Genomic DNA, 14,612 nt, shown 5'->3' with positions numbered 1-14,612 from the left:
TTCTGAGGGAGTAAAATGGAGAGGGCGCAGGCAGTGAGGGAGGAGGAGGGGAGAGTTGCTGAGGAGTGCAAGGTGCAGCCGCCCCAAGGCTCTGGCTGTGTAGGGGACAGCCACCACCACGTGGTGGTTTGTGTCCAGCAGACCCGCTGGCCCCCCAGAGAAGGTGGCCCCGTGTTTTCGCTGCACTGCCCATCCCTCCTCATAAGGCATCTCCTTTCTGTGTCTGCAGCCCCCACCCTGTGAAGCCCCTCAGTGCTGCCCCTGTGGAGGGCAGCCCCGACAGGAAGCAGCCTCGCTCCAGTCTGAGCACAGCTCTGAGCAGTGGGCTCGAGAAGCTCAAGACCGTCACATCGGGCAGCGTTCAGCCTGTGGCTCCAGCCCCCCACGTTGGCCAGACTGTGGACGCCAAGCGGCTGAAGGTGAGGCCCGGCAGGATGCCAGGGTGTGTCAGACCGGATGTGTGGTGCCATGGAGAGAGATCTGGCGCCTGGAGGTCAGGAGCAGGGTGCTGGGCAGGGTGGAGCAAAGAGTGGGCCTGGTCCCCCACGCCAGAGCCCTGAAGCCAGTTAGGCTGTCTCTCGCACTGGAGACAGAGGCCGCTCCAGGGGCCTGTAGGAGTGAAACCCAGGTGTTGGTGGGTGGACAGGCAGGTAGGCCTGAGGCTGCTGCCCTGCTCATTCTCATTCCTGGCCTCAGGACTCGGGTGTGCTGGACCAGTCGGCCAAGTACTACCACCTGACCCACGACGAGCTCATCGGCCTGCTCTTGCAGCGGGAGCGGGAGCTGAGCCAGCGGGACGAGCATGTGCAGGAGCTGGAGAGCTACATTGACCGGCTGCTGGTGCGGATCATGGAGACCTCACCCACACTGCTGCAGATCCCCCCTGGCCCCCCAAAGTAGCCTTCCTCACCCCTGCCCCCGGGAGGGTCAGCGTGGACCCACTGCCCAAACAGGGCTTGCGCTGCCCTCCTTCCCGCTGAACTCACTCTCACCTGGGCAGGCTGCTGTCTGTCCTCTGTTGTCACTCCTTGCTCCTCTTCCCTTCTGCCTCCGTGGGGCTGCTGGAAGGGGGACCCTTTGGACTCCCATTGGAGGCATCAGGTTCCATGTACAACTTGTGTGTTTTGGGGAGCCCTCAGTCGTTCCCACCTGTCTATTTCCATATCCCTTAGTTTTAGGGGCTCCAGGGAATTGGAACAAAGAATTTAGTACTCGAGGGGGAGCAGGGGTGAGCTGCAATTTGATGTGGCATCTGGGACATACTTTATTACCCCACAACAATGGTCAGTCATTTTGTCCAAGGCTAAACCCTTGTCCTCCTCATCTGTCTTCAGCCCCTGGAGGGCTCCTAGCATTACTGGGGCTGGGGCTGTGGCAGGAACCAAGTTGCCCATTTTGGAGTTATGGGCACCTGGAGTCTCATGTCTGTTCCCTTGAGAGCAAGGAGCCTGTATGGTCTGGTCTCATCTCTGCTGTGTTCTGATTTTCGTGTGTTTCCAGCTGTTTGCAGAACGAGTGCCACGTGGATGGATGGGGATGATGTGTGTTCTCCAGGCCCCCCGCCCTGCCCTCCTCTTCTGATCTGTCCATTGAGTGTCATGTGTGAATGTATGGAGAGCTGGGGCAAGTGTGGGGAGAGCACCTCCTCACCTGCCTCCAAGCTGTGGGCCCCTCCAGGCCTCAGGGCTTTGGGCTGCTTGTGTTTGGGGATCAAGCCTCCATCTTTGTTTTTGTTGCCTGTCCAGATGCCAAAACTCTGTGCTGCGGCAGGGTTTGCACTTTTGGAAACCAATTAAAATGTGCCTTTTGTGGGTGGGGTCAAGAGCCTCTGGATGCAGACCTCTCTCTCTCTGTTTGGTGTCCCCCTCCCTCCCTGTTGAGCACATGGGGCTGGATCTGTCAGAGCCCCGGACATGGGAGAGGAGGATGGTGAGACTCGCTGCACCCTGTGCCCCTCCCCCAGAGTTCAGTTAAGGGTCTGGCGAAGCTGCCACTGCTCCTTTAACTTTCCTGCCACCTTCTCTTCCTCCCTCAACCCCATTTGCGGAGGGTCCTGGGATAAAAACTACATTCTGGAAGTGGGAGGTCCCACTCTGCCCATACTTAGGAAAAAAGCCTTTGTTGCTCTCCTCTCCATCCACTGGCTGCTCTCCCAGCCTGTCCCTTCTGCCCCATGGCCTTGCCTGGCTTGGCTGCAGTGCACTTTGAAATGAAGTGTCTGTCTTTTGGCCCAGCCCTGGTTAGCTTGCAGAAAACATGGCCGGCTTCCCATGGCATCTACAGGGAACCTTTAGTGGCTCGCGTGCCCTGATTTAGCAAAAGTTTTGGGGTAAGGAGGTACTGAAGGAGGATACTTTTGGCCCAGGGAGGAGGTGAGAGCTCGTCTGGAATTACCTCTTCTTCCTGAGAGAGCCTATGGGATCTTTCCGACAGCCTTGGAAGGACGTGTGCTCTGTGGGTGATGTCTTCTGCCAGGATGAAGCAGAGGAGCCCCGACACATGGGGAAAGCCCCTGTAATGTTATCTACCTTAACGATCACTCATCAAAGCTGAGGAAGTGTCCCCAGGTGTCCAGATCTTGGGTCATGGTTTTTTTGGGGGTCAGTGGGGGTTGGGTAGGTATCTCTTCTGGGGGAAGGGGAGCACTCCTCTACTATGTATTCTTCTGGGCTCTATTCATTACCAGCCCTGACCCTGATCTTCCACTCATCCTTGATTGTGGGCCTCCAAAATGCCCAGGGCAAGGATGTCTTCAGAAGAGCTTTGAGTTGAAGCCCAAGGTTCTTGTTGGATGTTTCTGCTCCTGGCCACGACTTGGAGAGTTGCAGGTGGGGTGGGCAGAGAGCAGGCACAGTTCTGCTTTGCTGTTTGTCTTCCTAGTTGTAACTCCTGTTTATAAAGAGCTTGTTCTTCATGTTTTGAGCACTTTATGAAGAATAAAAAGTTCATATACTGCAGGTGGCTCTATTGTGTTCCTGTTTTGACAAACGTATGAAGGAGGCTTCCTGGGGGAAAAGGCGGGTAATGGGGTTTTGGATGTCATTGCCCCCATCTTAACATCAGGGGCAGCAGCACAGCATTGACAGGTGGCATGGACTCGGTCTTTTCTTTGCCGAGATACCCACATTTATTGAGCACTGTGGGGGAATACAGAGGGTAAAAGACTTGATTCTTAATGTGAAAGCACGTAGTCTAGTAGCAAATGATACAAATCCAAGATACAAATGGTTCTTCATAGCTAGCTAGAATCTCTCTCTAGCTTTAGGAATCGTCTGTTTCTTGTGGATTTTGTTGGTGGATGAGGAACTGGCTGATACAAATCATGCATTGTCCAGAAAGACATGAGCAGGCATGAGCCAATACTGCACCTCACTTTGAGACTAGAGAGACCCAAAGTGGGATTCCCTAGGATCAAAACTATTTCTACTTCCCTCTTGGGTAGCTTCCTTCCCTTCCTGCCAGCCTGACACACTGACCAGATAATTCATCTGGGAATCTTCTACTCCGTTCTGCACAAGTGTGTTTATTATTCTTGCTTGCATCCTGTTCTACGATATGCAGCACTCCTTCTTACCTAACGTCCTTGTAGTGCTTAATAAACATTACTGAACCCCACTCCCCACTCCCACTTCTCTTCCTGCCTGGGAATTAGGCTGAGGAGGATCTTCCTTAGTTGGGCAAAGGAAGTGGAAGCCGCCAGGGCTCTGAAGCTCCCACTATTTAATTCACACAGTCAATACATATTTGAGTCCCTGTTGGTAGTCCTCCCAAGCCTGGCACTGAGGACTCAGCAGTGAATCAAAAGGTCATACTTCCTGTCTCATGGACCTAACTAACAGTGGGAACCACATAGGCAAAGCCATAAATAATTAAAAGTGCGAGGGCTGCAAGGGAGAAGTGCTGGATACTAATAGGAGCATATAGCGGATTTTGTGGAAGTAGGGTGATGGATCGGGAAATGCGATGTTTAGGCTGAGGTCGGGAGAGCCAGAGTCAGGCAAAGACAAAAAAGTTAAGAGTTTTCTGGGTACAGAATGTTCAAGGGTCAGAGGTGGGAAGCACCCCAGCATGTTCCTGTACTCAGTGTCAGGATGGCTGGAGAGCACAAGGGGAGGGGCAGGGTGGCGGCAGAAGAAACTGCATGAAGACTCCGCAGTGCAAGTCTTTGCAGGAAGCCTTTCGAGATTAACCCGGAGCCTTTGCGCATCTGGTCCCGGGTCGGACCCGCTTGAGTAGGGCTCTTTCGGACTAGAGCTCCGGGAGCGACGCCCTCCGCAGCAAGTGAAACTTCTAGGGGCAGGTAACCAGCGAGGGGGAGCCCTGTGGCCCCCTATCGGGACCTTAGAGTCGTACACGCACGCTTTTCCCATATTGCCTAGCCCTTCAGAACTGGCAGCAGGAACGGAGATCGGGTTTGAGTCAGTTCAACTCTCCGCAGTCTAGGGTTGGCAAGCGCCGTGACTAGAAAAACTACACTCCCCACAATCCCTTGCGCCCCCGGCTCGCTGCGGTTGCTTATGGCCAATCGGGAGAAGCAGCTGTGGCGGGGGCCGAGGAGGGACATTTTAAAAGGGCCGGAGATTGCAGGCGTCAGTGGTCATGGCGGATACAGCGACTACAGCATCGGTGGCGGCGGCTAGTGCCGCTAACACCTCGACCGATGCACCTCCTTTCCAGCTGGGCAAACCTCGCTTCCAGCAGGTGAGGACGGAGCTATGGTCTGAAGGTCGGCGGGTGGCACAGGGAGGGCGGCACACTCCTCTCCCAAATCCCCTTTAGTCCTGGGGTCCTCCGACCCGCGGCCACTGGGGAGCCTGCAGCTACTGCCTCGGGGACCTCGACCACAGCCATCTCTTTCCCATTGGCGAGCAGAGTGGGCGAGGACTCCCACTTTGGCTCCCTATTGGCCGCCGGTGCCGTCACTCCTCGGTTGCCCGCGCCCTCCAGCCTTTCCCGCCCGAGGCGCTCTGTGATTGGCCACTGACAGTCGCGGCCAGGAATCCGGGCGCCCCGGGTCCGAGCGGCTTCTGCAGGGTCGCTTTGAGCTGTGCAGCCAGCCACTCGCGGCGGAAAGTTCGAGCCCGGCTCTGGATGACAAGTTGGCGTGGCGGAGATGCCTTCTAACTTTCCCTGGGTGGGGATGACGTTCTTTCCGAGATGCTGGCGGAGCCCCTGGGCAGTGTCTGACCCTGCGGTCATGCTGCCAGCCCTTGACCCCAAGCCAGGTCCGCTGTGCTCGATGGTTTAGGGCCACGGGCCGAGGGGTCCCTGCGACCTGGCGACCCCTTTCCCCTCCAATGGGGGATTCGCTGATGCGAGTCGGCCGGCTGGTGCCCTGCCGGGGATGGAAGGAGGACGTGCGGGGAGAGCCGGGTGCGGAGGAAACGCTGTGTCATCCCCTGGGGCCGCGGGCTGTTGGAAGAGTCCGCGTCCCTGGGAGCCCGCTTCAGCTCCTCCCCCGGAGCGACCTCCGAGGAAGGTCTCTGGGACCCGGGCCCTGGCGCCGCCGAGGGCTCGGCTCTTTGGACCTGGTCGGGCTCTTCGGAGCATGGTGACAGTGGCCTTTTTACCCGGGGACTCCCGACAGGGCGTGACTAACTCGTCCTCGGCCACGGAGATGGGGATCGAACCCATAGCCTGGACGTGCGACCAGTGCTGAAGGCTTGGAGGGGCCGTTCCCACGCTGCGGGCCGCCTCGTACCCTCCTTCCTCCACTGCCTCCAGCCAGCGCGGAGGAAGTGGACTTTATTAGGAAAAGGGCAAAGAGGCTCGGCTGAAGTGAACTGGGTTTGCCTTGGGTGGGGGGCAGCGGAGGCGGACAGAAAGAAGTTTGCAGGAAGAAAGGAAATTGTACAAGGTCGGTGAGGTGGTGGATTTTTTGTGTGTGTTTTGTGGGGTTTTTTTGTTTTGTTTTGTTTTTTGGTGGTAGTGGTTGTGTGGGAGAGGGACTGGTTCCCGCAAAGTGGTGCACCGAGCTTCACTGATACTTAAGGAATTAAGCCCCTGAGCCTTCTGAAAACAATGCCCTCACTGTTTTAAAACAGGACTTTAATTCCTTAAAAAAAATTAAGCCATCTCAGCATGTGGGTGTCAGAGCAAGACTGGCATCTTCCTGCCAGTGTAGGGTGCTGTCTAGGAGGAGACTGTCAGGGGTGCCTCTCCCAGAACTTGAATGACCCTTCTTTTGGCTGGCCCCCTTTCCCAGCCCTCCACACACGTACCACTCATCCTTTAAGGATCAGCTAGGCCTCCTACTCTGGAAACATTTCCTCTCTTCTTCCATATATTACCCCTGGTGGGACCAGGTCACTGACTCTTTCCTGACCCCCCTTTTTGGCCACCCCAGGTGGGATCCTCTTAGGTTAGCCTTTAGTGACAGTCTGTCCGTGTCGCTCTAATACTTTTTCTCCTCACCCCTTGTGTGCATCTTTTGAGAGAAGGGGCTGGTCTTGCCCTCCTTTGTCTCTGTCTTACCCCGAGGTGGGGCTAGACACATGGTGATGTGCTGAATAAAGACTTGTGGGTTGTCTTTTTCGGGGACCTGTTCTGGGACATTGAGTCACACAACACACAGTTATTGAGAACTTCCCAGTGGCTTTAAAGACTGAGCCCTTTGCTGTGATCACCGCTGGAGCCATATATGCACATTTGAGATTACTCCAGTCATTGCTGGTATCTGTTTTTGGCACCGCTCTTGAGGGCAATAAGAGTGTTTGTTGTATTTGCTTTGGCAGCAGCCCTCCTCCAGCGTAGTGACTTGCATAAAGCATAGTGCAAGTGATTGTCCATGTTAAGGAACTTCCCACCGTTGCACATGCCCCCTCCTGCTCCTTCCACACCACTCCCTGCTGTGCGAGCAGCCCAACCTGCCACCCAGTTGACTCCCAAGAGACCTGCGAGTCCCCTGCATACTTCCCTTTCCCTCACCCTCTAAACACAACCAGAGGCCCAGTGTTCTCGTCTCTTGAAACAGCTCTCAAATTCACCGGATTCCCTGCTGGAATCCTGGATCAAGCCGCCATTATCTATCTCCTGAGCCACTGTGGAAGCCTAACAGGTCTCCCTGCTTCCACTCTGGCCCCCTTCCAATCCCATCCTTCTTTCACTTGGCAGCCTCAACAACGCAGGTCTGATCAGGTGACTCTCTCCCCTCCCCCCACCACACACTTAAACACTCTCCAGTGGCTTCCCCTCCTTCTGAGATAAAGACCTCCCTTTTGAAGAGGCCCCAAAAGCCCACATGGCCCACCCATGCTGACTTCTTCTTCCTGAAATCAGACCCCCTCCTTCCCCCTCTCTCCTATCACACTGGCTGCTTTCAGCCACTTGAACTCTGAGTGGTTCATAATCCGGGGCCCAATTCCCAGAGCCCACGCCACGGACACCACCCTCAGTCCCCAACTAGTCTCCTCGCTTTCTTCAAGACTGGGTGCAGGGAGTTCTCTTCTTACTCCCTAGAGTCGCCTCAGTACCCTTCTTTCCATCCTTCAAATTTCTCTGTGCAGAAGGGCTGGGGAATAAAGGACACTGACCAGTGTCAGAGGGTGAAGAGAGATGGCTTGCCATGCTGGGCTTTGGTCTGTGACCATCTTTCTTCCCATAAGATGATGATAACAGCCAAGCATCATTCCAGGATTTTGGCATATTGGCTTATTTAATTTTCACAACTCCATGAGACAGATAGGTGAGGGAGCTGCCACACACACAGATTAACTCACTTCCCAGGCAGTCTGGCTCCAGAGTCCTTGTTTGTTGGTTTATTGTTAACATTTTTTTTAGTGTTTATTTATTTTTGAAAGAAAGAGAGAGTAAGGGAGGGGCAGAGAGAGAGAGAGGGAGACAAGAGGATCTGAAGCAGGTTCTGGGCTCTGAGCTGTCAGCACAGAGCCAGATGTGAGGCTCAAACCCACTAACTGTGAGATCATGACCTGAACCGAAGTCAGACGCTGAAGCAACTGAGCCACCCAGGTACCTCTTATTGTCAACCTTTTTATTAAGGTTTTCAGACTTTCAAAAGTGGAGACAGTCGTCAAAGAAGAGCCCACCCATCACTGAACTTCAACAATTGCCACTGTGAGGCTAGCCTCATTTCATGTATATGCCTCCAATCCCAACCAATGAATTATTAAAAAAAAATTTTTTTTTTACATTTATTTATTTTTGAGAAACAGTGAGACAAAGCATGAGCGGGGGAGGGGCAGAGAGAGAAGGAGACACAGAATCTGAAGCAGGCTCCAGGCTCTGAGCAAGCGGTCAGCACAGAGCCTGATTCGGGGCTCGAACCCACAAACTGTGAGATCGTGACCTGAGCTAAAGTCGGACGCTCAACTGACTGAGCCACCCAGGTTCCCCCAATGAATTATTTTAAAGCAATGCCCAGACAACCCATCATTTCATTGTACCAGCTAGTAGATAGCTGTAAAAAATAAGGACTTAAAAAAATGTTTATTTATTTACTTTTGAGAGAGAGAAAGAGCAGTGAAGAGCCTGATGTGGGGTTTGATCTCATGACCATGAAATCAAGAGTCAAACGCTTAACTGACTGAGCCACCCAGCCATCCCAGGACTTTTTCTAAATAATTTTTTTTTTACTTCAGAATAATTTTTTTTCCCATTAAATAAAGCTTTGGGTATTTCATAATCCCAGTTTTATTTATTTATTTTTAGTTAATAATTAATTTTTAAATTTATATCCAAGTTTGTTAGTGCAACAATATAGTGCAACAATGATTTCAGGAGTAGATTCCTTAATGCCCTTTACCCATTTAGCCCTTACCCCAACCCCTCCAGCAGCCCTCTGTTCTCTATATTTAAGAGTCTCTTATGTTTTGTCCCCCTCCCTGTTTTTATATAATTTTTGCTTCCCTTCCCTTATGTCCATCTGTTTTGTATCTTAAAGTCCTCATATGAATGAGGTCATATGATATTTGTCTTTCTCCAACTAATTTTGCTTAGCATAGTACCCTCTAGTTCCATCCACGTAATTGCAAATGGCAAGATTTCATTCTTGATTGCCGAGTAATACTCCATTGTATGTATATACCACATCTTCTTTATCCATTCATCTGTCAATGGACCTTTGGGCTCTTTCCATACTTTGGCTATTGTTGGTTGATAGTGCTGCTATAAACATTGGGGTGCATGTGCCCCTTCCAAACAACACACCTGTATCCTTTGGATAAATCCCTAGTAGTGCAATTCCTGGGTTGTAGGGTAGTTCTACTTTTAATTTTTTGAGGAACCTCCATACCGTTTTCCAGAGTCGCTGCACCAGTTTCTTCAGAATATTTGTAGATTTATGGAAGTCAAAAAGCACAGAATTCCGGTATAACTCTCACCTAGTTTCCCCTAATGTTATCATCTCATGGTACAGTTGACAACTGACCATGGTACAATTGTCAAAACTGAGTGTTGGAACATTACTATTAACTATACTCCCAGACTTTATTGGATCTCACTATTTTTTACACTAATATTCCTTTTTCTGTTCCAGGATCCAATCCATGATCCCACATTACATTTAGTTTTCATGTCTCCTTAGCCTCCTCTGGTCTATGACAGCTTCTCAGACTTTACTTGTTTTTGATGACCTTGGCAGCTTTGAGGAGTACTGGTCAGGTATTTTGTAGACTATCTCTCAATTTGCTGTCTCTCATGGCTAGACTGAAGATGCATTTTGGGGGAAGAATATCACAGGTGTGAAGTGCTTTCTTTCTCACATGGTATCAGAGGGTTGTTTTTTTTTTTTTTTAACATAACCACAATACCATTAACACACCTAAAATTATTGTTTCTTAACATCTTCAAACCAGTTACTATTTGTCTTAGTCTGTTTGGGCTGTTATAACAAAATACCATAGATTGGGTAGCATACAAACAATATAAATGTACTTTTCACTGTTCTGGAAGCTGGAAGTTCCAGATCAAGGTGCTGGCAAACTGATGAAAGCCAGTTTTCTGGTTCATAGATAGCAGCACTTTGTAGTTGCAGCACTGCATGACATAAGGGTAGAGAGATCTCCGTGGGGTCTCTTTTATAAGGGCACTAATCTCGTTCATGAGGGTTCTGCCCTCATTACCTCAGTATCTCTCAAAGGCCCACCACCTAATACCATCACTTAACCTCACACGGGAGGTTAAGCTTCAACATATGACTTTTGAGGGGACACAATATTGCACTATTCACATTTCTGTGATTATCATGTCATGTTTTAAATAATTGATTTGCCTGAATCAGGAACATACATATATGTTCCATACATTATATTACATTATATTTGACTGATAAACCTCTTCTAATCTATTGGTTCTCCTTCTCTTGTTTTTTTTTTTTTTTTTTTTTTCCCATTTGTTGAAGAAACTAGATTGTTTGCCTTGTAGAGTCCCTCATTCTGAATATGGCTGATGGCTGATCTGTGGTATTATTTAACATGTTCTTCTGTCCCCTGTTGTTGCTATAAACTTGAAGTCCATGCTTTAACCACTGCGCCATATTGCTTGGTGAAGGGGAGAAAGATAATAGGACGGCTCCTGGGGAAGCTCTGTGACCTGACTGTGCTCTCTTTCCTCCTCCTTTTCTGCTCATTTCCTCTTCTGAAGTTGTTTTTTCTTTTCTTCGGGCCCAGACACCATTTTGGCAAGTCAGGTCCTAGGACAGGGAGCTAACATATGTGCTTCTTCCCATTTGCGTTTCAGTCTATCCAGATCCAGAAATAAGTTGTGTTTTGTTTTTAAAGTTCCTTTTACTCTTCCTTTGCCTGAGTCATTTACCTAGCTGACTGGGGGTGTGAGTGTGCTGTGTTTGTGCATGGGAAATCCAGAAATCCACTGAGGCAGCAGAGCAGATGGGTTGCACGAGGCTCCCTCGGGGGAGGAGGAGCTGGCTGGACAGGAAAGTGCACTCTTCACTTCTAGGAAGAAAGCTGTGTGTGGGCTGAGAGTTGGAAGGCAGTAGGGAGATTTCTTATGGAGTTTGCCTGAACTCAAGTTCCAGGATGAAAATGCCTTGCAGGTAGTTATGTTTTAATTGTTTCCATCCTATAGGCTGGAGAGTGACTGTTTCCGAGGCTGGTCCTGGAGCTGGTTTGTGCTGTGGACAAGGTCAACACCTTCTAGTCCAGTGGCTCTCAATCCCTGCTGCACATTTGAATCACCTGGGCAGGGTTTTAAATGGACACCAATGCCTGGAGCCCACCCCAGCCAATAGAATTTGAATCCCTGAGTGGAAGACCTTGTTTGGGGATCCCCAGGTCGTGCAGCCTGGCTGAGGACTACTGAGCTGGCCCAGCCTTTTTTGCCTTTGGGCTATAGGTTCAGTGCGTATTTTATTCCTGATCTGGAAGAGCCCTGACTTAGAGGTCTGGGTATAGAAGGACAGTCAGTTTCTTTCAGGCCTTGGCCCTCAGCTGCTGCTCCCTAGCCGCCTCTCCCCAGGGGGTGTAGAGGTGAGACTGTCTGTGCTGCAGGTCCTGCTGAGAATGAGATGACTCACCTCTCTTGGGAAGGGAAAGAGAAGGAATCACTGGGCTGACTCATTCTTCCGGTAAAGAAAAAGGAATTGAAAAGCATCCACGATTGATTGGGTAAAGATGGGGGCTGAATTTAGGAGGGGAGAGGAAGCCCATACATTTAAAACTTTTGAGAAAATAAAAATTAACTTAGACAGAGAAAGTAAAACCCTTTGTTGCCATTTTTCAGTCTGGGGAGGACAGACTTATAAGCCCCCTCTCTACAAAGAATCAGTGTTTCTCACAAGGGTATAAAGTTTCCCAATGACTTACTTCTTTGAACACTACTCTTCCATACTCGCTGAGAAATCGCATTCTCCAAGATCATAGATTGCCAGAAACTTTGCTGTTTAAAATAATGTCAGTAGGAATGAAACATCCACCTCTTGATAGGTGGGTCGAAGTCACTTTGACTTAGAGAACTAACCCAAGTGCAATAGTTTCTGGACATAACATTCCATATTTATCTTGATTTTATAGTTTCTAAGGAAACAAGATCCAGTGCCCATTTCTCAGTATAGACCTAGATGGACCCTTTACCTCATAGATGTGCTTTGCTTTGAGACTATTAAAGCACCACGTCATTTAAATTTTACTCTACCTTTCTCCAGAATTCTGTACTAACCCTATTTTCCCCTTTGTTTGGTGACATGCCCCATGGTTCCTCCACTGTGTGGCCTCTCCCTTGTTGCAGTGAGTCAGTAGATGTGACTTTGTCAGACTATGTGTTTGTCCCTGGGGGTCTTAGGCTGATTGGATTAGTACATTGTCATCTGTGCTTGCGATTTATAACGCAGAACTCCTTTCCTGAATCTCAGGCCTGTCTTTCCAGTGTTTATTGAAATTACATCTGGAAGGCCCTTTAAGTATTTCAAACCCACATGACCAATACAGAACTTTTATCTTCCCCTCCACTAAGTCAGTATGCTTCTTGTTTTCCTTGTCCTGGTTAATAAGCATCAGTATCTAACTAGAAATCAAGGCATTATCCATATTCTGTTCTTCTTCATTCCCCCAGTCAGTCAGCCAACCCCTTGTTCTACCCCAGGACCCAGCGCAGTGCTGGGCACATAGTAAGTCCTGAGTAGCTATTTGGTGAATGAATGAATAAAACCACAAGTCTGGTAGTTGCTTTTCTTTTAATTTTTAAAAATTTCTACTAGATGATACATTTGCTTAGGTCTTGGGATGGATCTATATCTCTGTTTGCCTTGCATTTCTCAGCTTGGTTATTTGCACATAGTAGGTATTTAATGTATATAGATTGGATAAATACAATAATATAGCTAGTTCCCCAGGTAACTAAAGTGATTATTTTTTCAAATTTAATTTTATTTATTTTGAGAGAGAGAGAGAACAAGAGAGCGCACACAGGGGAAGGGGGGAGCAGAGAGATAGCAAGAGAGAGAATCCCACGCAGTCTCTATATTGCCAGCCCAGTTTGGGGCTTGATCCCACAATCATGAGATCAGACCTGAGCTGAAATCAAGAGTTGGATGCTCAACTGCCTGAGCCACCCAGGTGCCCCTACAGTGATTATTTTAAAAAAAATTATCAGAACATTCCGGTCAAACCCTATCTGTTCTTGGCCTTGCCCTCTTTTTTCTGAAATGTCTTTTATCACACTTCAGTCCTGCCTTTGGCTGACAGTGGTGCAGTTTCTGACTCTGGCCTTCATGCGTCAGAACCCTTGCTGATACCCTTCTCTGCTTGGTAAACTCGGCTGTCCACCCATTCCAGAGCCTCTGGGAAGCCTCCTTGACTCATGAAGGAGAAATCATCTGTGTCCCCACTGTACTTATAATGCTTCATTTAAGCTCTGGTCACAGTATTTTGTATTTATTTGTTCACTTGTGTTTCTTGATGGACTCGGCTTCTTGAATGCTTATTCAAGAAGCGTTCCCTGAGCCCAGCTCAGAAGAGGGTGTAGATATCTGTGGAGCAAAATGTTTTTCCTGGGACTTTCTCTTAGTGGCTGGGTGGAGAGTGACACAGGGGACCAGCAGGGCTAGGACAGGGTGAAGACAGTGCCAGACCACAGGGCAGTCAGAAGCTAGACGTCTTCAACCACCATCTTCAAGAGGTTGCTTTACTCAGGCCCATCTTCCAGGCTCTCATCTCTGCCCCTGCTGCTCCTCTTCCTTCCTTGAGCCACCATCTGCCATACGTTTGTCCCTTTCAAGTCCTCTCCCTTCAGAGCCCTGCCTGGGCTCCATTCTCTCCAGGCAACCTCCAGGCCATAGACTGCTCACCTGCCCACTCATTCATTCTTGTGACAGGTGTGTTGCTGGAGCCCCTTCTAGGTATGAATCACGAGACCAGGAGCCAAGGAGGATGAGGAGACGGAAAGAACAGCCAACAGCCCACCTCCTTCAGGAGCTTATAATCAAGTAATATATTAGATAGTATTTTAAATTAAATATGTTTTTATTTTATTATTTTTTAATTTTTTAAGGTTATTTATTTATTTTGAGAGAGAGACAGCATGAATGGGGGAGAGGCAGAGAGAGAGGGAGAGAGAATCTCAAGCAGGCTCTGCACTGCCAGCATGCGCCCAGTTCAGGGCTCGAACTCATGAAACCGTGAGATCACGGCCCGAGCCGAAACTGAGAGTCAGACGCTTAACCGACTGAATTAAATATATATTTTAAAAATAGAATATTACTTTTATGTATTATATATAATGCTGATTTTTTTTTCATTTTAAAAAGAAATAAAAACCATCCATATTCCTATTACTCAGAGCCAATCTCTGTTAACGTTTTAATGTATTTTCATCTAACTTAAAATAATTCTCTACTTTTTATTTTGAAGTAGTTTGTATTACAGAAAAGTCGCAATAAGAATAAAGAACTTTCAGGGGCGCCTTGGTGGCTCAGTCGGTTGAGCTTCTGACTTCGGCTCAGGTCATGATCTCATGGTTCGTGGGTTCAAGCCCTGCATCGGGGTCTGTGCTGATAGCTCGGAGCCTGGAGGCTGCTTTCGATTCTGTGTGTGCCCCTCTGCCGCACATGCTCTGTCTCTCTCTCTCTCAAAAATAAATAAACATTAAAAACATTAAAAAAAAAAGAATAAAGAACTTTCCTATACTCTTTGCCTAGATCC

The 14,612-nt window shown here is 49.0% G+C and overlaps 2 protein-coding genes across 5 annotated transcripts in view; both read left to right on the top strand.

Moving 5' to 3' along the window:
- Nucleotides 1–2,955, top strand: part of RAB11FIP5 (RAB11 family interacting protein 5) — a 37,896-nt gene extending 34,941 nt beyond the window's left edge. For all 3 annotated transcript variants that reach the window (XM_047068395.1, XM_047068393.1, XM_047068394.1), the window contains 2 exons: nt 230–419; nt 697–2,955. In XM_047068395.1, the coding sequence (XP_046924351.1) occupies nt 230–419; nt 697–900 (394 nt within the window). In that variant the 3' untranslated portion in view covers nt 901–2,955. The remainder of the gene's footprint in view (nt 1–229; nt 420–696) is intronic.
- Nucleotides 2,956–4,599: 1,644 nt separating this feature from the next.
- The window catches only part of SFXN5 (sideroflexin 5), a 113,268-nt gene continuing 103,255 nt past the window's right edge, over nt 4,600–14,612 (top strand). For both annotated transcript variants that reach the window (XM_047069570.1, XM_047069569.1), the window contains exon 1: nt 4,600–4,701. In XM_047069570.1, the coding sequence (XP_046925526.1) occupies nt 4,600–4,701 (102 nt within the window). The remainder of the gene's footprint in view (nt 4,702–14,612) is intronic.

The sequence above is a fragment of the Lynx rufus genome, unplaced genomic scaffold, assembly GCF_022079265.1.
Source record: "Lynx rufus isolate CCGP_SWC_20201006 ecotype Redwood Valley unplaced genomic scaffold, mLynRuf1.p SCAF_8, whole genome shotgun sequence".
In the NCBI taxonomy this organism is placed as follows: Eukaryota; Metazoa; Chordata; class Mammalia; order Carnivora; family Felidae; genus Lynx; species Lynx rufus.
The sequence above is the reverse complement of the archived record's forward strand: the minus strand, read 5'-3'. Positions and strand labels throughout refer to the sequence as shown.